The sequence below is a fragment of the Meleagris gallopavo genome, chromosome Z, assembly GCF_905368555.1.
Source record: "Meleagris gallopavo chromosome Z, MGAL_WU_HG_1.1, whole genome shotgun sequence".
In the NCBI taxonomy this organism is placed as follows: Eukaryota; Metazoa; Chordata; class Aves; order Galliformes; family Phasianidae; genus Meleagris; species Meleagris gallopavo.
In genome coordinates this window covers 9946406-9968921 of record NC_139435.1, presented here as the reverse complement: position 1 = coordinate 9968921, position 22516 = coordinate 9946406, and the positions used below count along the sequence as shown (strand labels likewise).

Here is a 22516-nt window from a genome sequence, read left to right as displayed (position 1 = left end):
TATTGAAGTGACTTGCAAAAATACACATAAGAAAGGTGGAAACAGCTAACAAAGGATGAGGAATTAAAAACTACCAAGGGTGCATTATAAACAAATATTAGTTATGAGGAAGAGTTAGGTTTACACTTACCCATTTATTTTTACTGAAGAAACTTGTGCTATTAGTAATGCTTATTTTTTGTCTATTCCTAATGAAAGCGATTTCATTTTTCAAGTTTTCAACATTGTGAAACTATCTTAAGGCCAGCTGTCTATTAGATAGATCACTAAGTGGAAGGAGTGTACTGCAAACTTTCTCTTTATACTAAGAGAGGAAGTACTCTCCCCAGCTTTAATTTTCCTGTTAGCTAGAATATGAGTGCAGTCATGTACAGTGTATATTAAAGATATGATTTCTGCAAAGAAGTAATTACTCTTCTTCTCTCTAGGAAATACATATAAAGGAACCCGTTGAAAAGGAAGTAAATCCTCATTTACTACCAGGTAACTGTGCTTAGAATTAAATAATAAGAGTTATATAAGAGTTATTATACATACTGTCATTTGTGTACCATAATTACCCAAGTTACATCCATGTCGAAGATGGTAAAATACTTGTTTGTGGATTACCACCATGCAGGTTGAATATTTTAAGTATCTATCTTTGTGGATTATTGAGAATTTGTAAAAAGTTGATGTATATTTTGTAGAGAAGAGTACCTTCAGCTAACGTGCATGTGGAAAATAGTCCAAACTTCCATTTTGTCCTGTTTCTTTAAGGTTCTTTAGATTTCTTTTTTTACCTTCAAACCGAAGGCTGTGAACCTAGTAGATGCTTAACTTCTATGTGCTCTGTTTCCACTTTTGACCTATTTTGGCCTTTCCCTATCTCATTCATTGTTATGAGTCTTCTAACATTTACATTTGTTTGAAAATACAATCAGTGTTTTCCAAGGTTAGGAAAGATGAGATTGCTAAGACAGAACACAAGTGAAAGCTTAATGTAGTGTTATTCTGTCATGTTTTCCTAGAAAAGAGTAGTCTAAGTGTCTGTACTTTTTAAAACCTGCTTTGATTTTAAACTTGGAGTACCTGCTAACTTGGAGATTAAAACTTCACTGAACATTTTGTAACTTGTTTGAGAAGTTTGGGATGTGTAAAATAAAGAAGATTTCCAGTTAAGGCTATGGAAAACTAACTGTGAGAACACTGTAATAATTAACTCATGTTTCAGCATTATTAACAGTTTAGTAGTGTGGAAAACTGGGACAGTTCTCATTTTGTTCATTGACTGTATTAACTGCTCTTTACTGAGGTTTGGGCTTTGTTTTTCAAATATACGTATGTGTAGTGGGTCTTTATTATTCTGTAGAATTCTCCAGCTATGAGCCATGGTCAAGATGCTTCTCATTACAAAATTTGCTGTGTTCAGCTGAACCATGTTTAGTTCATCTTCAGTCCTGTTAGTAACTTGAGAGGCTGTCTGGGTACTGATTCCAAGCGCTTCCTCTTATTCTTTCTGTAAGTACTTAAATATCTTCAGGGATACAGTTACAAGAAGCTGCAAAGGAAGTAAGTGCTAATTTTAAGATGTACTGAAATAATGGTACATGTCAGTCGTTACAAGTTAATGTTTGTTTTGTACAGGTGAACAGCTGCTTTGTGAGGCAAGCACAGTATATAAGTACATACAAGAAGATGGGTCAAATCGTGGCACTTACGGAAAACTTGTATGCACAAACTTCAAGATTGCTTTCCTTGATGATGATTCTACTTCAGATGATAATGTAGGAAGACAAATCTTATTATTATGACCAAACAGACTCTGAAGAAGTATAGTCCTTTGACTAAATAAATTTACTTTTCCTTTATATAAGAATGAATATATATTTATAGAAAGTTTTAATGGTGCTAGACTTGTGTTAATCAGTCTGCATCTGTTTGATCCATACATATCCTGCCTCAAGCTCAGACTACTTCAGTGAAAATATTTGAAGTTTGTATATGGATATTTATAACTAGATGTAGTTTATAAGTTTTTATTTACCTTGTGGATCAGTAATTATGTTTAAGTTTAAGTTAAAAGAATGGAATGGTTTGAAAGCTAAATCTACAATTATTTTAAACCTCACTGTTTTTGTAGTAGCAACTGCAAAAGTGTCAAAGTCAAACATATTTCTAATGCTGTAAAACATTGGACTTGAATTTGGGTTGCATCTACAGAACCATTTTGCAGTTCCAAAAGATTGGGTGGGCCGAAATACAGTGGAAATCCTCAAAATAACTGCTGTATGGCTCAGTAAACTCTGCGTTATTCCACTCAGGGACAAATGTCGACTACAAAGATTTCAAGCTGACCAATGTTTTAAAAGCTAAAACAGTCCCAGTTCGTAGAAATAAGTTGTCTAGTTTCTTTTTCTTTGGTATTCAAATTGAGTCCTCAAAGAGGAGTGTTCATGCAACACTTTTTCAAGTGTGCTGGGGCATGTGAACCTGGTCCATTTAGGTGTTGCAAGTGTAGGAAGAACTAGTATATGGCTCTTAGGAGTGCCAGAAAGTGAGTGAGATGTGTTGATTGCAGTCCGATATTTGGGAGACAAAGTTTCAGGGAATTTAATACTGAAAACTAAGGCTTCTATAGCAAAATATGGGGTTTTTCAAGCCTTCTGAAAAGAATTGGGACAAAGCTGCATTGCCATTCCCACAGATCCCGTGAGATATATTCTAAACATGGTAGCAACCTTGCTAATTTCTGTTCTGTTTTCAGCTTGTTAAATCCTAGGTTTATAGCAAGCTGAGTCAGCAGGTATTTCTCAGTGTAAGTTCATTGTTAGTAACCTCCTATTTCAGAGTAGTGCAGACCTGGAAATAGTTTGAATGAGCTGACTTTGTTCACAACTATATGTTATTTGCTCATGTAGTATACATAAGCCTTCTGGCATTAGTATTTTGTGGCATCACTCAAGTTCTTTTTGAATCCTCTGAATTTGTGGAAGGTGAAGGGAGCCTGACAGAATTGGCTTGTATGACTTTATTTTGTCTAGTGAATAAGCGTCTTGAGAACTCTTGGGATATGCATTCTTTTAAGACACTTTCTGTTTCCTGCCAGTTTCCCACAGCAAGGAAACTTTTCATAAAAGAGCTTGGATTACATAAAGTTACTGTATTTCCTGTTTACTGCAGTGATTCTAGTTTAAAATGTGACCTTCCGTAGAAATGTGTGCTTCGAAGTTACTTGGAAAGTAAGAATGATTGTAGACATAGTAGAAACTTAAACACAATCTTCAGCTTATATACCATGCCTGTGTAACCTGTGTCTATCTGTATTTTAAGAGCTGTTTTGTGTTTTGTCTTACACAGCTTACAAAAATAAGAGTGAAACTGGTATTGCAATATATGCCAAATACACACTTTACTTGTGAGAAGTGCTAGTTCTTAGTAGTGCAAGATTTCTGAGAATTTATTCCTATGTTCTAGGAGCCACAACTTAAGAATAAGATCATTGGAGAAAATGACATAACCCTGCAATGTGTAGATCAAATCTATGGAGGTAGGTCAGCTCTTGATTTAATGTGTGTCACACTTCTAAATGCCTTTAGTAATTACAGACAATGGTGTGGATTGGTGAAGGGGTAGATGAGGGAGAATATTGGTGCATTGTTATGAGATAGTTTGGTTTTGTTTCCAGTGGCCTTGCTGATAGTACTTCAATCATAGAATCACTAAAATTGGAAAAGACCCCCAGGATCATCCAGTGCAACCATCCACCCATCACCAATAGTTTTCCCTAAACCACATTCCTCAACACAAAATCCAAACATTCCTTGAGCACATCCAGGGTCGGTGACTCCACCAGATCCCTTGGCAGCCCATTCCAGTGCCTGACCACTCTTTCAGACAAGCAGTATTTCCTAACATCCAGCCTAAATCTCCCCTGGCGCAGCTGGAAGCCATTCCCTCTAGTCCTACCACCAGTTACACAAGAGAAGAGGCCGACCCCCAGCTCACTACAACCTCCCTTCAGGTAGTTACAGAGAGCAATGAGAGTCTCCCCTGCGCCTCCTCTTCTCCACACTGAACAATCCCAGCTCCTTCAGCCACTCCTCATAACCCTGTGCTCCAGACCCCTCACCAGCTTTGTTGCCCTTCTTTGAACCCGCTCCAGGGCCTCAATGTCTGTCTTGCAGTTAGGGGCCCAAAACTGGACACAGTACTCAAGGTGCAGCCTCACCAGAGCCGAGTACAGGGGTAGAATCACTTCCCTGCTGCTGCTGGCAACACTGTTTCTGATGCGATCCAGGATGCCATTGGCCTTCTTGGCCGCCTGGGCTCACTGCTGGCTCATGTTCAGCTGAGCACCAATCAATACCCCCAGGTCCATTTCCTCTATGCAGTCTTCCAGCCACTCCACCCCAAGCCTGTAGTGTTGCCTGGGGTTGTTGCAGCCAAAGTGCAGGACCTGGTATTTGGCCTTGTTGAACCTCATCCGATTGGCTTCAGCCCAGCTCTCCAGCCTGTCCAGATCCCTCTGTAGGGCCTCGCTACCCCCCAGGCCAATTGACACTTCCAGCCAACTTGGTGTCATCTGCAAACTTATTGAGGATGCACTCAATGTCCTCATTCAGGTCATCAGTAAAGATACTGAAGAGCACAGGCCCCAGCACCGACCCCTGGGGAGCACCACTCGTGACAGGTCACCAGCTGGATTTAGCTCCATTCATTCTCTGAATCCTGGTAGACTACATCAACAGCCTTTCCCTCATCTACCAGATGGGTCACTAGATCATAGAAGGAGATCAGGTTGGTCAAGCAGGACCTGCCTTTCGTGAACCCATGCTGGCTAGACCTGATCCCCCGGTTGTCCCGCACATGCCGTGTGATCTCCCTCAAGACAATCTGCTTCATAACCTTCCCTGGCATGTGGATCAGAAGAACAGGCCTATAGTTCCCTGATCCTCCTTACAACCCTTCTTGTAGATGGGAGTCACACTGGCAAGCCTCCAGCCTTCTGGGACCTCACCAGTCAACAAAGAGCAATAATGATAGATAATGGCAGGTAGCTTGGCTGTCATCTCCATCAGTTCCTTCAGCTCTCTCAGGTGAATCCCATCCGGCCCCATGGACTTGTGACAGTCCAGCTGGAGTAGTAGGTCTCTGACTGCGTCCTTCTGAATCGTAGAGGGTTTTGTCTGCTCCCCAGCTGAGACTAGCAGGTCAGAGAGTGGAGTACCCTGAGGATAGCTGGTCTGACCTTTAAAGACAGATGTAAAGAAGGCATTCAGAACCTCTGCCTTTACCTTATCCTTAGTGGTCACATTCCCAGCCACATCAGTAAAGAATGAAGATTCTCCTTAGTCCTGCTCTTACTGTTGATATATTTGTAAAAGAGCTTCTTGTTCCTTTTTACCCCAGCAGCCAAGTAGAATTCAAGTGGGTTTTTGCCTTTCTGATTTTGTTTCTGCTCATCTTAACAACTTTTTTGTATTTTTTCTGAGTTACCCATCCCTTCTTCCACAGGAGGTAGATTCTCTTTCTCTCCTGAAGCCTCAAGAATAGCCCCTATTCTTGAGGCTCCAGGAGTGTACAATCAGTGAATATACAGATGGTATAATATATCCAGGAGCTTGGCTGATGTAATTATTATACTGGAGTAGGAAAAGGAAGACACTCGCCCTATCCTGGGCTTGTGAAATAGACTCCAGTGGAGCGGATCTCCAGAAGAGATCCTTCCCCATTTGCAGTCAGCTCTTAAATGGGTCTAGGAGAGGTGGAAGCAGGCTCCACCCCTTCCTGCAGCACAGGTGATTTGCCTTCACCTGTGCTCCCGTGGCTGACTCATTGCTCGCCTCAGGGGATTAATCAGAGCTTCGGGCCGTGATTCAGCAGCCCCATAGAAGGAGAAAAAGAGAGTTGAAGATGCAAAAATACACATTCTCAAAAAGAAGTGAACAAAGGGCTGTCTTGAGGGATTTGTAAGTTTTAAAATAAATAATTTTAAAAGAAGGTTAATTAATGCAGTTATTTGTCTCTTAAGCAAAACTACTAAATTATTATTTGTGTATTTCAAAACTGAAATTATTATGCTGTCAGAATGAACAAAAGTAAATACTGAGTAGATGGTTTGGCTGTAAGTCTAATTCCTACCTTGTAGCAAATAATTTGAGTGGGTTTATGTTAAAGCTGATGAGTGCATCAACCCACAGCTTGCAATATTGTTGTAGTATGCTTGTTTCAAATTGCTAAAACGTGGGATTGAATTAGTTTCTCAAATTTTGAATGGGCAAGTAGGGATAATTTTATCAATTGATGGTACTGTTCTTCTTGGTATTTTTATAAATCTTGTTGATTTTGCAGTTTATGATGAGAAAAAGAAACTTCTAACTGGACAACTGAGAAAATACCCAGAGAAGCTAATTATCTACTGCAAGGACCTTAGAGTATTTAACTTCTGCCTCAGATATACAAAAGAAGAGGAAGTAAAAAGAGTAAGTATAGGAACTTCATTTGTTCCGTTAACCATTTAAGCATGGTTTTAGGTATTGGTTTCTTTGTTGGGGATTAGGGAAGAATGAATTTAATTCTAAGAGACCCATTTAAGTTGAAGTGTTTTCTGAGCATTTCCAATTGAGAGAGAGAGACTTCTTTAAGCCAGCCTTATTCATTAAACATTTTTACATATAGCAGTTAAAAAGATAATATGTAGTTGCACATGAGGGTAAGTGGAGCTTGAGAGTGATATGTATAATTAGCTTCAGATTCTACAAACTTGTAAAGCTGTTCTGTGCTTATATGATGCTGTTTTACAACATTGTGCACCTCAGTCTTGCTAGTAGTAAAGCAGTTAGTTTCCTGATAATTTGAGTTTTCTTTTAATGCAAAACTAGAAGTCTTACTAGCTTTATTTAAATGAGTCAATCTATAAATTGAACTTGTAGAATGGTTCTCAGGGAAACAAGTAAGCACATTGCCCTGAACACAAGGGAAGCCCTTCCAGAAGTTACTCTTCAGCTACTGTAGATAGAACCCATAGAGCAGTTTTGTTTTAAACCTGGGAGAGGGGATTGAAAAGTGATGTTGTTTACACTGACTGTTTAATTAGTCTGGGTGTTAATTTTTGGTCCTTTCCTAGATTGTCAGTGGCATAATTCATCATAGCCAGACTCCTAAGCTGCTTAAACGCTTGTTTTTGTTTTCTTATGCATCAGCTGCCCCAAACAACACAGGTAAATGTTCTTGTATTTTTAGATGGTATCTGTTGCATGCTGTTAGTTCCCAAAGCAGTCTGGGATGCTTAGTAGCCGAGTTTGTACTTGGTTTATGACTCTACCTGATTAGCATTCTGCCTATGCAGATTCATTTGTCATGCATTGTTTTACTTTGTCCTTAAAATCTTGAAATCATCTACAGTTGATCTTTGTGAATGTCAGTGAAGTTGTGCAGAATTTTTGCAAGCAAGAGTAACATCTTTGGATTGCAAACTGTTATCAGTATTTGCAAATACTTTTTGTATGCATCTCCCCAGGGTGCTCTCATCTGGAACATATTTTGCTTACTTTATTACTGTTTTGTGTAGCATTGCAGCGAACCAAGCTTCCTGTTCTTAACTTTTTAAATTATTTCAGTTGCAGTGGCCACTGACAGAGGATTTCCCCTGTCTCTCTTATTTGCAAGCATTCTACTTTTCCCAGGCAACTACAAAAAAAACCCCATAGGTTCCTATAGTGAGGTTCCAGTAATTATCTGAGTTCCTTTATGATGATTTATTACATAACTTCCCCACTTGATCAAACTTGGCTGAATAATACCGTAATATTCAAAACTTAAGATAAAAAGTTATCAGTGCACTTTTTAGCATTCAGCAGTTTTATCTTTAATTGAAAGTTTTTTTTTAAGTTAACCTGACTCTTGGTGCACCAGAAATACATGCTTCTTTTCCAGAAGAAATTTTTCTTGTACCCAAGATGTTAAATGGATACTTATGAAGGTATTTCATGCAATTACAAAATCATTGATCAGGTGAAACCTTTGGATATCAACCAGTCATGTGCTTTTTCATCTTCTCCGCTCTGCCCTGCACCACTCAGAGTAGTCTCAACTACAGCAAGTTCCTCAGAGTTGCATCCAGTTGAGTTTTGAATATCTCTAAGGACAGAATCCCCAATCTGGGGCAACGTATTTCGTTATTTGACTACCCTCATTATTATTCTTATGTTATGCAATTTGCTGCATTCCAACTTGTGCATACTGCCATTTATCTTGAGATATATGGCTATATATATATATACATACAAATTCTTTATTCCTGCTTCTGCCATCTACCCCATCAGGAGTTTATATGTGTTTAGATGCCGTAGAGTTTTCTATTCTCCAAGCTGAATAATCCCAGCATTCAGGCTCTTATCTCTTGTTTCAACAAACCCTGAGTGGTTCTTCACCTGATTTGTACTGTTCCTGTCTTGTATTGAAGACCCCAGTGCTGGATACATTGTTCCAGCAATGGCCTCTCCAGTTCTGAATTGAGAGGAATAATCAGCTCATTCAGTTTGTGGGAAGTGGTTTAATTAATGCAGACCAAAAATACATTGGCTTTCTTTGCTGCAAGGGCACATTGTTGGCTTAGGTAATTCATCTGCAACTGCTTTTCAGTTTCAACTACAAACATTAGAAAAAGAAGTTTCTCCAGGTAGAGATGAAGTAAATGTGGAAGAAACTAGGTCTTTATTAGGCACTGCAGTTCTGCCTTCCATGGAAGTTCTAGCACTACTTATCGTTTCAGTTTTGCAGGATGTTTAATTATAACCAGTGTCCAGAACAATTGACATTCCTCTGTAAATTATGTGTCTTTTGAATTAGAAATGTGGCTAAATCAGACTGCTGTTGTAACTGTTGCTGAGGTGCCTAAGTGGAAGTATGGGAAAAATCTTAGTTGAAATGATTATGGCCAACTGCTGTAATCAATTTTTCATTCTTACTAAATTCCTCAGATGCTATATTTAGTGTAAAACTCCTAGCTGTGATGAAAGAGTGAGCATTAAATGAAATGCGAAATCTGAATTAACATAATTTGTCTGATAGATGGAAGAAACCAAACTGTGATGTTTGATACTCTTGAAGACTGGCGTGATGAGTTGGAGCGAACAAGGGGGAATGTGCAATACAAAGCAGTATCTACCAATGAAGGCTACAGAGTCTCTGAAAAGTAAGCTTGCCATGTCTAATAATGAAATTTAGATATACATCTTATTCTTCCAAAAAAATTAATGCTTGGCATCATAAGGTCATCAGCATTATGCCTGATTTTTAGCATATGATTTACGTTTTGTCTTGTAATATGCTTTGACCTGGGAGGTTGTTTTATGCAATCCTTGCTCAAGCAGAATTAACTTCCAAATTAGGTTAAGCTTAATCGGAATAGTTCTGATTATCTCCAAGGATGAGGAATACCACATTAAAGTGGAATTGAAATAATGTGGGTCTAGTATCTGTACTTTGTCGCACTTAACCAGCCAGGATGACACTTAACTTGTTAAAAATTCAAATCACATGCAGTTAAGATTTTTTTATTTATTTTTATTTTTATTTTTTAATTTTTGGGTGAAAAAAAGTAACTGGTTTAAAGTATGTCAGCGAGTGTGCTGGTGGAAATGAAATTACTGCTCCAGTAGTGGTAGGTTAGAGATGTATACGCGTTCCAGTTTAGCTAAGGAGTATGTTTGAGATCTATGCAATACATGTATACTACTGTTCAACAGTCAAATCCTGTAAGGTTTCACAGACCTTGAAAAGAAAGTTCAATTTTCAAAATAGAGCTAATTTCTTAATTACTCATTCTGAATCTGCCTTGAGACTCAAGCTAAGATTAAATACTTATCATGGCTTGTGTGGGCCTTAAACGTAAGTCGTATCTGATACTGGAAACTCGTGATATATTAAATGACATCCTTGAATTGTGACTCGCATGGCTTACAAGATGCAGAAATTGAATTAGTTATCTAATATTACATGGATATAGTTGAAACAGCTAATAGTGTGAGAACAAAGACTGTCCTGATGATCATTCTTGGATGTTATAATTGAATGTGGGACTTAATTGCAGCCTTAGGAAGTCAGGGTAGTGTTGCAGTGAAAATGAATAGTTCACGATTGGAAGAAAATGTTAACAAGCTGAAAATTTTGTTGAGGACAAAATTAGCTAGTTGGAAAGAGTGAATACGTAATTAGGATGTGGGCTAAAGCATACGCCATCATTAAAGGAGCTTGGAGATTGTTCTTTGTTCTGTTCCCAACTGCATGAAACTTTTTTTTGTCATCTTAGGTTGCCTTTGTATTTTGTTGTTCCCATATGCGTTTCTGAAGAGAGTATTTTGAAGTATGAAGGCAGAGGCATTCCTGTAAGTATATATATATATATATATGCATGTGTGGCTGAGGTCAATAATCATATTGAGATGATAAAATTCAACTAGTACTCTAGATGTTACTGCATTCATCTTCAAAACGTATTTCTAACAGTTCACATTTAGTTTACGTAGCCTATAGTAAAGGAAATAGATTTTGGAAAGAGGTGCACAAAGTGTTCTGTATTTCCTTGAATGGTGTGAAGCAAAGAATGTAATCTGCTGATTCACAGACTTGTTTACTTATATTAAATATCTAACATCCTATACTCTGCACGTACTGTTCATTTGTGTTTCCATCAGCCTGTGTCTCATGAGACTGAGTGCTGACTGTTACCTAGCTGGGGCAGGATGTAGGGCTGGAAATGCATTTTGGGTATTGAGGTGAAGAGCTAGATGTTCAGACATAGTTGAACAGCACCAGTTAGCCAGTTTGAGTACTAGTAAATAGTATGTCTGTAACAGTGCAGGATTTTTACAAAGCAAGTAGATGGAAAGAAAAATCAAGTAATTCTACCAGTCTCAACAGAAAATGAAATGAAATATATTCTACTGCCTGTAGCTGGATTTGGTTTCCTGGCTTGCACCACTCTTGAAGAACTGGTAAGACAGAATACAGACAAGAAGCAAAGTAATCTCACATAGGATATTTAACCTTAGTTGCTGAGTGTCTGTCAAATTTGCCAGTTAAAAACATATACACTTCATACTCTTAATCAGTTCACGAAGATAGTTCTATTCTGTCCTGTCTAATCTTTACTTTTCAATAGCGAAGATCAAAATAATTTAATTTACTTGCCTTCATTTGACCAGACAATGTAAATAAGCTTTTTTATTGCATTTAGCATTGGTCAGAAGCTTAGTAGAATTCTTCTTATTTCAAATCCTCTATGGGAAGTTTGTGTTCAAAATATCTTGACTATATTTAATCTGATGGGACTCAAGAAGTTGTACAGGGAAGTGAAAAGCTTTGAGGACTGGCCTCTTGTAAAGAATACTTGTAACAAAGCAGTTTGATTCATGGAGGGTTGCTCCAAAAGTAATGCCTCCTATTTGATTCTGTCTGCCCACAGTGTCAGAGGCAGATGTTGAGAGTATGACTGTAGAGACTGAGCCTTCCCAACAAGTATTCCTTTATGTCTTGTTGCCATGCCACTGATGGCAGCGAAGGTCAGATGCCATTTTGTCAGGCTGCCAGTGGAAGTGCACATGAAGCAAAGGTGTGTCATTGGATTCCTCCATGTGGGGAAAAATTGCACCCATTGATGTTCATTTGCACTCGCTGAATGTTTGTGGAGACCAAACATTAGATGGCAGCGCAGTGAGACAGCAGTGGTGCATTTTAGCAATGGTGACAGTACAGTGGGTCACCTCCCCTGGTGCAGATTTTTAAGTGTGGCATGCATGCTTTTATTTATCACTTGTGAAATGCATAGCTAATTGTGGTGACTACATAGAAAAATAGTGTTTTATAGCTAAAAATTTGTTCTATTAATTAGTATTATTGTGCTCCTTGTAACTGTTGCAATTTCTGTGAAAATAAATAGGTATTACTTTTCTAGCAACCTGTGTAGCTGTGGAGCTCATGTTTAATGTTTCATGGGCTTAGTTACTCTTTACGTACAGTTCCTGTGGAAAACCATGAGAGTGTATCTATTGTGAGTTATTTTGTGGCTTAACTAGTAGAAAAATACTACTATTTCTGTGGTGAAACTGATGACTGTTGAGTTATTTACAAGAGCCATCTTTAGCAGATCTTCCAATGTAAATAGCATACTGAGGCATGTAGTTGGGATGCAAATAGAGAAGTTTGCTATTACTGAATCATGAATACAGAAAAAAATATCAACAAAGCACAGTGTAAAGAAATTTCATGTAATGATTAAGTCAGCTACTTTGTATGAAAATGTTTATCAACTTTTATCACAGTAAGTGTCTTTCTGCAGATTTGGTGTTGGTCTTGCCATAATGGTGCTGCTCTTCTCAAAATGTCTGCATTTCCCAAAGAACAGGATGACAGCACTTCACAAATGCAAAAAGCCTTCTTGGATGGGTCAGTAATAGCTATTCTGTCCACAACACTTTGCTTGGTATGGACCTTGCTTCTCTTTTTCCATATATGCTATATCTTTAAGCTTGCACGCATCAGGCTAGAGCTAAAAGTAGTTTACTGTAGTGAAATAAGTTTAAGTCCTTGGCCTAATAGTATCCCTGGTCAGTTGTGCGGGACTGTAATTGAAGACTTGCTTGCAGAAATATATTATACCAGACTAATCTCTGTACAAAGCATCCTTCTTAAGTAAAGCAGTGCCAACTCTGTAGTTCTTAACTACAGTAGTAGTAGTAATATCATTTATTAATGGGCTCAGTTGTTTGCAAGTGAATGAGTCTGAACTCTTCATTTCTAAACATGAATTTTTTTAGTTGAGGTAAATCTTTGTAAAATCAGCTGTCTTCTCAGCGTGTTTTTAATAGTTCATTACAGATGTGTTGGTAAGACTTTTTTTTTTTTTTAAGCTGAATTAGTGAGTTGGTACAGCTCTGCAGTTTGAAAAATGTAAAAGCTGAGATAAAGACAAGAATACAGATGCCTGCTGATGACTTGTTGCTTCCCTACACCCAGCTTTTTTTAACCTATTTGGTGTCCTGGAGACAACGTATCTAATCGTCTTGCTCCTAAGAGGTGAAGTCAAGTCAGTATGTATTATCTGTACTGCTTCACCACTAGCCTCTAGTTTGCCATAGACAGGAGCCTGTTAATGAGAGAACTAACAGATAGTAACTTAATTTGGCTCTTTATTTTTAAAAACAAGAAGTTCTTAATTATATTTCCATGAGAGAGGCTTTTGACCCTTCCTACAGATTCTCAAGCATTTCCTTCTGAAATGGGGAAGTTCGTGTGTTGTGGCTCTTCTTAATGCTGTTTCATAATGTGGAAGTAAAGATAACAGTAAGCATTAATAAAGTATCAACTGATATTCTGATCCTTATCTGTGGACTTCTGAACTTGTGGGCAGTATTGGTGCATATGTATTTTTGCTATGGAATGGAGTACTGGTAGTTTACCACTAATATTTCAGAGTACATGTACAAGATGTCCATAAGGATGTGTTAACTTGTCACTGTAATGGGAATCTTGACTAAGTCACACAGCAGATGTGTACAATTGACAGCATATTTTATTGAAAAGGTTTTAGAGCCAAATATCCTGCCACAAATCGTTTATTTCAGTTTGGAAGAAGTGTCATAATTGACAAGTAATTGCTTTTGCTTGATGCTCTTCTGATCTGATGCATCCTCTAGTAGATCTGGTGACCTACATTTCTCAAGGGTACTTAAATTCTTACTTAAAGCAGTCTTCTGTTTTACAACAACCAGGAAACAAAATACTGTCCTGTGCTGACCAAGTGCCTACAATTTCTGAATTATAAGCTGCAGTAGCTTTTGCAAGAACTTTACAACAAAAAGTCAGTGTAACAATAGCTATTTACGAAGTTGATGCTTAGTATCTTACTCATACACAACCTCTGGAGCATGAGTGGGTCCTTCCTGGTTCAAACCAAAGCTTACCTGGCCTAACATTTTTCTCCCCTCCTAGGGGAAAATGCATGTGTACAGAGAAGTACAAGGCAGGGGTATGCTGTCTTGTTTAAGCAAAAGTAGTTTCTTCTTCTACTCTCATGTCTCATGAACAGACTTGGTAGCCAGAATAAAACTTCGTAGAAGTCAGGGAAAATTGTGTCTCCTTGGAAATGTGGGTGTTTCTAGCCATCTTCTTTCTGGATTTGCCTGTAAATAGTCTTCTATTAAAGTAATTTTGGTGTCTGTTGGAAGGACAATGCCTATTAAGGAAGCAGTAGTAAAAATCAAGCAGTCTTCTTAATATTCATAAAGTGCACAAATGTGTATGGGCATTACTCTTTTCAGTGTGAGAGGTCAGAGCAGCAAAACTTTTCATAAGCTCGTAGGCAAACTTCCAACCACTACGTAGAATTTCATGGAGGCCGTTAGCTTTTGGGGATCTGTGTCTCTTAGTCTTATAGAGATTTCCCAAACTTATGCATATTAACTTTGTATTTAGTTGGTGCATTATTTGACTTGTGAAGCAGAAGGCTTTAATCTCTTGGTGATTTGATATAGAATCTATAGGACAATTAGAAAACCTCCCTATGAACTCCTGAAGACGGATGACTTATCAAGCAGCCTTCCATCTCTGCAAGAAATCCAGACTGCGTACACAAGATTTAAACAGCTGTTTCTGATAGGTACGTTGACCTTCAAAGTAATCCTTGGTCTCTGAAATCAGTGAACGAATGACAGTGCTGTTCTGTTAATAAAGGTAGCCCTTCTCTTTGTGCCTCATTTTCTGATACTGTTTAAATGCAGGTTTGTAAGTATGTAGCTAAGGACTGTGCTAATGACTGGCAGGCTAATGGAGATCTGTAGTTCTTAGACTTATTTATCTCTTGCTAAGCAGTCATACTGTTTGAAAATCTCCTTAGAAGAGCAGCTTCTACTGAAATTTAAATGTTCAGTAGTATACATTAGGTGGATTGAAACTGTGACAGACTTCAGCTTTCTCTGATACACTGAAATTGAATGTTTGATGTTAAGATTTTTTTAATCCTTTGGGTTGTATCAAGTACTAGTCTAAGCACTAACTTTTCCCAAAGACTACTGTTGTTGTCAGCTTCTTACGTCCAATCACTGAGGCACTATATTTGCAGCATAGCTTTAATACAGTATCTAATGCCATTTGGTTTTATAGGTAGAATGTAGTGGAGCTGAAAATGATTGCAAATTAATATGAATAATTTCTGGTAAATTTTCTGGAAAGGTTTTTGATACCAAAGAGAAAGGTAGGATATGAGATAACTCATCAGAGGTTCATAGTGAATATTTCTTCTTTCTAGAATGCGCTCTCAAAATTGCAGTGAATCCTTCATGCTACTTAAGAGCTAAAAACAATGTATTATAAATTCAGTGTAGTTATTACTGTCTTACACTCATATGAGAAAAAGACCAGCTTGAGTTTAAGACACATATCAGGAAATACTGTATGCCTTTTAATCAGAAAAATGTAGGCTTGAAAGAAGCTGAACAAAGCAGTAGCTCCCCTTCTTCTCTGCACTTAGTCTAAAGCTTTTGAACTCTTGATCCCAAACTTGACGGCACTGCAGCCTTGTTACCTGCAGGTCAGAATGAGCTGTTCAACTTGTCATTCTTGTCTGATGAATACGTCGATCAATGTGAATTCCTGATTATCAGAATCCTAGCAGCATCAAGCCACAAAACTGGAAAACCAAGAGCAAACCCAAAGTAAATTACTTCTGAGAGTAGTACTACACTGCATTTTTGGTTCTGAAACTCTTAATTGAGAGGCTTTCTAGCTAAACAGTTGACGTATCATACACAGTCTTCATGGAGGCCAGAGCAACGCTCTTAGGTGTCTCTACATTCTTGTATATTGTGTAATTAGAGATAAACAGGAGCTGAACTCAAACTCTAAATACATGATACTTCAATGGATTACTCATGGAAATTAGAAAGATTCTTTTAATCAAGAAAAAAACACAGATTGCTCTTACTGTTCCTTCATAGCTGGCCTATCATCTTTTAAATGATTCTGTATTCTTTTGAAATATGTTTGTTATCTCAAACTTGAATAGGAAGTTCATTGAAATGTGCAGTCAATTCTTGCTGGGAGAGCTAAGAAAACAGTGTTTGTTATGTTCTTCATCGAAAAATATGCATGAAATTAATATTCAAATCCATAACAAAATGCATAAGTGCAATATTAAACAGTATTTAGCTACAGCTTCTGGTCTATCTGTCTAGTTTTCATATCTAAGTTAATCACTTTTCAGTTGAACACACAACTTTCTGTGTGTAGCAGCTGCGCAGAAAAAGAAACATTCAACAATTGAAGTATTGAATAAATATCATTAGGCAACACTGTTTAGGCTGCTAGTTGATCTTCTGAATCCATTTTCACTCTTCTGGAGTGTTTTCCATGCATTCTGCACCTGCAAACCAGTACTTAACTGCAAGATGACTACACCAGTAGTGGTGCACATTGGTGATAATAGCTGAGTGAACTTGATTCTGGAAGGATTTGCCTTTGAGTTTGCATTATAAAACATGCTCTAACTTCAATCTGGGCTCTCACCTCAAAGTAATGCTGCCTGATTTCAGTAGCATCGTCTCCAGGCAATGCGTAGGATTCACCATTAAAGTAATCCCTGCTGCCTTTTGTTGACTACTTTGCACTAATGGATGTCCTCTTTGGAGTTGATGCACCACTGTCTTTTTTTTTTTTTCTTTCCCTCCCACTTCTTTTTTTAGCCTTTTTCTTCAGTAGGTTCCTATTCAACATCAGGCTCTTCAACTTTCAAGTTCAGATGAGATGAAGTGCTGTGTAAATTGAAGATAAATGCTTAGTTTCCAGAGTCACAGGATCTGAGTATTCTCCTGCCACAACTTTGCAAACTCATACACAAATTTTCATATACTTGGCTTCTGATCTTATATTGTATGTTCTGAAGCTTTAGTACAGTCTGTCATTCCATGGCATTACTACTCTTGAGCAAGCCAAATAACATTGGCTTTTCTTTATTCTGGTACAAAGCAATCAACTTTGCTGTTTTGTTGGAGTGTTCTCCAGTGTTATGTAGTGTCAGAGCTCTGGCCTGGCTTGTCCTGGTTCCTTGACTGATGGGTGGAGGGACTCACAGACCCATGCCTTAGGAGAGGGGGAAGAGGGGTAGGGAAAAGGTAGGGAGATGGGCCTAAAAACAAAACAGTGGCAATGAGCTAAGGGAGAAAACTAACTTACTAAATATAATAGCAGATTGCAAGACAACACAATATAATACAATAATTAGAATTGAAGCTAATAAATCAAATAAAATGAGATTAGAAAGTGTCCAAAACCTAAGGCCCTAATGTAATGCTGAAGGCAAGACAGCCAGGGAGCACACACTGCAGAGGTGAGCAGTAACAGAAGGGCAGTCTTGTGACTGTTTCATCTTTCCCTCTGAATGGAAAATGGAAATGTAACAGTTCTGGGATTTGTAGTTCTTCTCTTCTGAGAAAAGTATACCCAGCACTACTGACAATCCACAGACCTGGAGCATTAACTCTGTAGCTCCCAGTGCACTACATGATGTTACGATGTGGAATACCAGTAACAAAAATCATAAAACCATGATGTGATTATCAGCAACTGGACACGCTGCCAAATCTACCTCTGAATCTTTTATGCATTGGCAAAAGCTTTGCAGCTTGGAATGCATGCGTGATCTGGGAGAAGCCCACTATTAAACAAGTCATACTATCACTTACTCCTGATTTCAGAGCTGTGTGATGGTGAAAACATTGTGAATTTTTTATTTGTCTGACGGCCTATGAGAATTTGACAGTCCCTTTATGTCCAGTGACTGTGCATCAAGTCCCAGCATCTCCTCAGAACACTCCAGCACTACATTGGCTAAGCTAATTCTGCAGAACTTTAAGTTCATGAGCTTCTTCCTGCTGAATTGGCTATGTTCTCCTTAATCTCATTCATTGCAGGCTAGAGTCTGTCATATTCTTCATCCAGCTGGCAGTGCTTGATTAATGGTTGCACCCAATGATTTTGGAGGTTTTTTCCAACCTAGGAAGAGTTTTCAGCTGTTGGAATGAACTGCCCAGGGAGGTGGTGGAGTCACCTTCCCTATAGGTGTTCACGAAACATTTAGATGTTGTATCAAGGGACATGGTTTAGTGGAGAAATATTGGTGGCAGTTGGATGGTTGGACTGCAGGATCTTGGAAGCTTTTCCAACTTCAGTGATTCTGTGGCCATATAGGCCTAGTGAGAGCCTTTCAATTTATGAATATTGATTATGCAAAAAATAAAAGCAATAGAAATTTAGGTTGTGTTCGACCAGCTACAAACATTCTAGTGAAGTTCATAGGAATTATATGACTTCATGATATGACACTGACCTTCTGGTTTATCCTAGCTATTCTCTTTTTTTATGTGTTTTAATGTTTTTATGTGTTTTTAATGTTTCCCTTTTTTTTTTTTTTTTTTTTAACAGTGCCAGTGAACTGTTTAAAACTTTTTCTGGTATTTTTCCATCTCATAAATTTGTCTAACCACCTTTTTACAACCCATTTGTATTTCTGGCCTCAGTGTTAGTGACTTTCAAAGTCCTGCCTTCTCATGTTAAGATTTACATAGATCATACTTTAAAGTCAAGACAGCTGAAATTCAAATCAGAAGTAAATATTTGTCTCATCTGATTAAACTTTTCCCATATTGTCAACAAGTTTATTTGCTTGGTTTGGTTACTATGTAAGTCTTCTAAAAGTCTTCTTGCTACAAAGCTTTACTGGTATTTGCAAGACTACTTCCTAGTTTTGTTATAAATCACGTGTCAGCTTTAACAGTAACTATGATTTACTGACTCAGCATTAGTTGTTGTGTAACCCTTTGTAAGGTACACCCTGAGTAGTGATATAATAGATGCCTATTAGTTAGTGCTACTTACGAGTAAACTGCTCTTTTTGTTTTGTTCAGATAACAGTACAGACTTCTGGGCAACTGATGTGAAATGGTTTTCATTGTTGGAGAGCACAAACTGGCTAGAGATCATCAGGTTTGCTATACCTATAACTCTTGTTTTCAGATTATTGCTAATTGCATTTCTAGAGGGTTTTCAAAAATTTTCTTTCCTACTGGAAAGGAGAGAACATCTTCATATTTCAGGAAACTAAAGCAATATTATGGTCCTATTTATCTTATTTCTACAACATAGTTCACCATTTCTACAATGCAGAACTGTGTGAAGCACCCCACTTTTAAAAGATTGGGAGAAGCAGCAGATCGTTCCAATTACAGTTCTTTGAGGAAATCTCTTAAAACTATATATCTATAAGTTTCCTTCCTGTACTTAGCTTCTTTCCAAACTGAAGTATTCTTTCTTTCTTGCATGAAACCTGTTCCATGTCTCTGACTTGCCTTGCCATTCTCTGTACTCTCTACTTCTGTAATATCCTTTAGGATGGGATGAACTGCAGTATTCAAGATGTTAGTCCTCCACAGATTAATAAAATGACAGTTGTTCTCAGTTTTGTCCCCTTCCTCTCCTGATTGTTCCTCAAGTTCTTTTTCTTCTCTCAGCAGTCCACAGTGAGTAAGTCTTGGAATGGTGTTGGCTGGCATAAGGCTTCGTGTAGTGGAATGTTGAGGTTCTTTTATTTGTCTTCAGTGTTATTTTGTGCTGTCTGAATTATTTGTTGGCTTATTCTGTGATCAGCTTGTTACTATGAAGTACTTCTTCAGTTTTTTGCAGTGAGCTTAAATTCGTTCTGTGCAGAATAATAATCAACAAGTATGGACATTGATTGAATGAGAGGTTCTAGTGAAGGTCATATATTGGGAAATCTATTGACATAACTCATAATTTAGAACTAAAGTACATACCAGCCCAAGTTCCTATCGTTAGGTTGCTTTGAGACTGGTCAGTTCTATACCTGGATGCAGTTATTTTCTGAATCAGCCTATTCTTGGCTCTTGGAGTCAGTAGGAATGCCTTCTCAACTACACTGAAGAATCTGACAGGTTTACAATTAGAGACTAAACTATTAGCTTCTGTTAGTGGCCTAATCAGTTACAAGAATCCTCATTTGCATGCAGACATTTCTGAAAATGCCAACTTCATCAAAAGTTAGGACTAGAAACAAGCAAAGTAAGTCTGTTTTTACATGATCTTTAACTCCATTCAGTCATCTTTGTTTAATGATAATCTCTGAGTAAGCATTGTCTGAATGCTTACAACATCTGATTGCTGGTTTTCCCCCCTGTTACTCAAAAACAGATTGTGGGAGAAACATAAGTATGTTAAGTGAGGCAGTGTACTAGGATAAAGATCTGGATCTTAGCAATAGAGATGCTTCAATGTGTGTAATGATTTGTACTGATTCAGAATCAAGTACTGTATGATGTATGTACAGAGCTAACAATGGAAACGCACGATTGATTGCCAAATAAGGATATCTCCTGGAAGCTTGATGTTGAAATTAAATGCTTCATCTGTAGAAGATGAGTGAAGTTTTATATTAAAAGAATAAGCAAGTTTCAATCGTATGTGTTAACTACTTTTTAGGAGGCATTTTTTTCTTAAAAAAAAAAAAAAAGTAAACATCTTAATAGCTAACTAGCTAACATCATAATAGTTAAACTAAACTTTTCTGTACCACAATAGGCGAGTCTTGAAGAAAGCCATAGAAGTTGTTGAGTGTCTGGAAAGGCAGCATACAAATGTTCTCCTTATAGGTAAGAAATTGATGAGATTATCCTATTTTATATTATTTTAAATTTCAATATATTATCCTATTTACAGAAATAATTCTGATTTTTCTTTTTGAAGTTCTTTAAATGTAGCTTAAGCTGTCAGTTCATAAGTATGGTAGAAGCTGGTACAATTGTTAACTGTCTGCTACTTTAAGAACGCTGAAGATCACACATTCCTGGAAATACTTCCAGTAGTTTAAAAACAAAACAAGCAACAGGACAAACAAACAGGGAAAAAAAAGAAGGGAACATTTAATAAGCATAGTTCAAAGCTAAGAGGAATACATTATAATGAGAAAGCTGTTTATAAACTTTCATGCAAGTCATACTGTCTGTTGTGGTGTTTTCATTTACTAACTTATTTTTAAGGTCTTTTGCTGTATTTTGAGATTGAAGAGAGGAGATGAGCTTCACACAGAACATTGAGAATAAGAACTTCATAAAGTGATATTTCTGCTCTAGATGCACCCTAATATATATAGTCACTTTAGTAAAGTGTAAGCTTACTGTACGCATCTTGAGCAGAGCGTTTGCCCAGACTGATGAAAGTAATCACATAAGAAACCAAACTTAATGTTAACCAACACACTATTTTTCTATTAACAGTTAGGGGATTTTTCACCACATTACCATTTGAGAAACCTAGCTCTGGAAGATGTTTCTCAAAGGCATGTGAATGACAGAGGATGGATATTGCACAAGGGGGCAATTTCAGTGCTGTTGTACCTGCTCACCTTCTGTCTCTTGTGTGCATTTAGAGATATTTTAAGTCACAGCCCCACCTTGTGAGAAGATGCATGCAGAACAAAAGGGTGAGGACTGAGTAGCTGGCCTAATAGTTGAAGGCAGAAGGAGGCAGTGTGTGCCCTGTGGGAGACTGAAAGGAGTAGGGATCAAAATTCTTACTGCTGCGCTTGAAAGTTTGCTTTCTATTTTGTCTTGCATGTGTGTCCAAAAACCTTTGTTTTCAGGAGGAAAAAAACGAAACACAACAAACAGTATTAGAAATTCAGATTTAATCTCTCTATTATATAACTTGTGAGGAATTTTGTGCTTCTGTGTTTTGAAATACATTTTTGTTTAGTAATGTGCAGTTAGTAATTCTTTGCTTTGTTATCCAAAGCTTAAGGAATGGTTTAGACACTACAGCTTTTTCTTCTCTTTTGTAGAAGAGAGTGCTACTGATCTGTGCTGTGTAATCTCCAGTCTGGTTCAAGTGATGATGGATTCATACAGCAGAACAAAGTTGGGATTTCAGAGCCTTATTCAGAAGGAGTGGGTAATTGGAGGACATGGCTTTTTGGATCGTTGTAATCATTTACATAGAAGTGACAAAGAGGAGGTATGATATTTTTTTTTCTTTAATTTTCCTTACTTGATATTTAAAATTTTAGTCAGCGTAAGGAGGGACTTAGCTAACCATCCACAAGCTCTTTTGTTTTTTTCTGCTTCATGGGTGAATGCTTTGTACAGTGTTAGTGTTTCTGCTATTTAAAGTTTAACAATGTCTTTACAACTAAATAAATGTGAAATTTAACTTCAGTATTTGAGCCTTTCAAAAAAGACTTGCATCTTGTATCCTTTTAAACTGTCAAACTGCTTAACATCTGTAGAAATAACTCAAGTGAATTATGCATTTTTGTCACAGCTTCATATGTTTGTATTTTGGGAATGAATCATTGCTATAAAGAATGGAAATCATAAGTGTAAACTGTTCAATTCTAATTAACAACTGTTATGAACTAGTTTTGCAACTTTGAAAGTGGCTCCTTTACAGCCTTTTATAGTGAGCTAATATG

General features: G+C 37.5%; 1 protein-coding gene across 1 annotated transcript in view; it reads left to right on the top strand.

Moving 5' to 3' along the window:
• MTMR12 (myotubularin related protein 12) overlaps positions 1 to 22516 on the top strand; it is a 33947-nt gene that overhangs the window by 6133 nt on the left and 5298 nt on the right. Inside the window, exons 2-13 of the mRNA XM_085213229.1 lie at positions 429 to 483; positions 1627 to 1766; positions 3457 to 3529; positions 6334 to 6464; positions 7109 to 7202; positions 9055 to 9178; positions 10295 to 10370; positions 12323 to 12429; positions 14517 to 14641; positions 18942 to 19020; positions 20629 to 20699; positions 21887 to 22059. Coding sequence (XP_085069355.1) covers positions 429 to 483; positions 1627 to 1766; positions 3457 to 3529; positions 6334 to 6464; positions 7109 to 7202; positions 9055 to 9178; positions 10295 to 10370; positions 12323 to 12429; positions 14517 to 14641; positions 18942 to 19020; positions 20629 to 20699; positions 21887 to 22059 — 1248 coding nt within the window. The remainder of the gene's footprint in view (positions 1 to 428; positions 484 to 1626; positions 1767 to 3456; positions 3530 to 6333; positions 6465 to 7108; positions 7203 to 9054; positions 9179 to 10294; positions 10371 to 12322; positions 12430 to 14516; positions 14642 to 18941; positions 19021 to 20628; positions 20700 to 21886; positions 22060 to 22516) is intronic.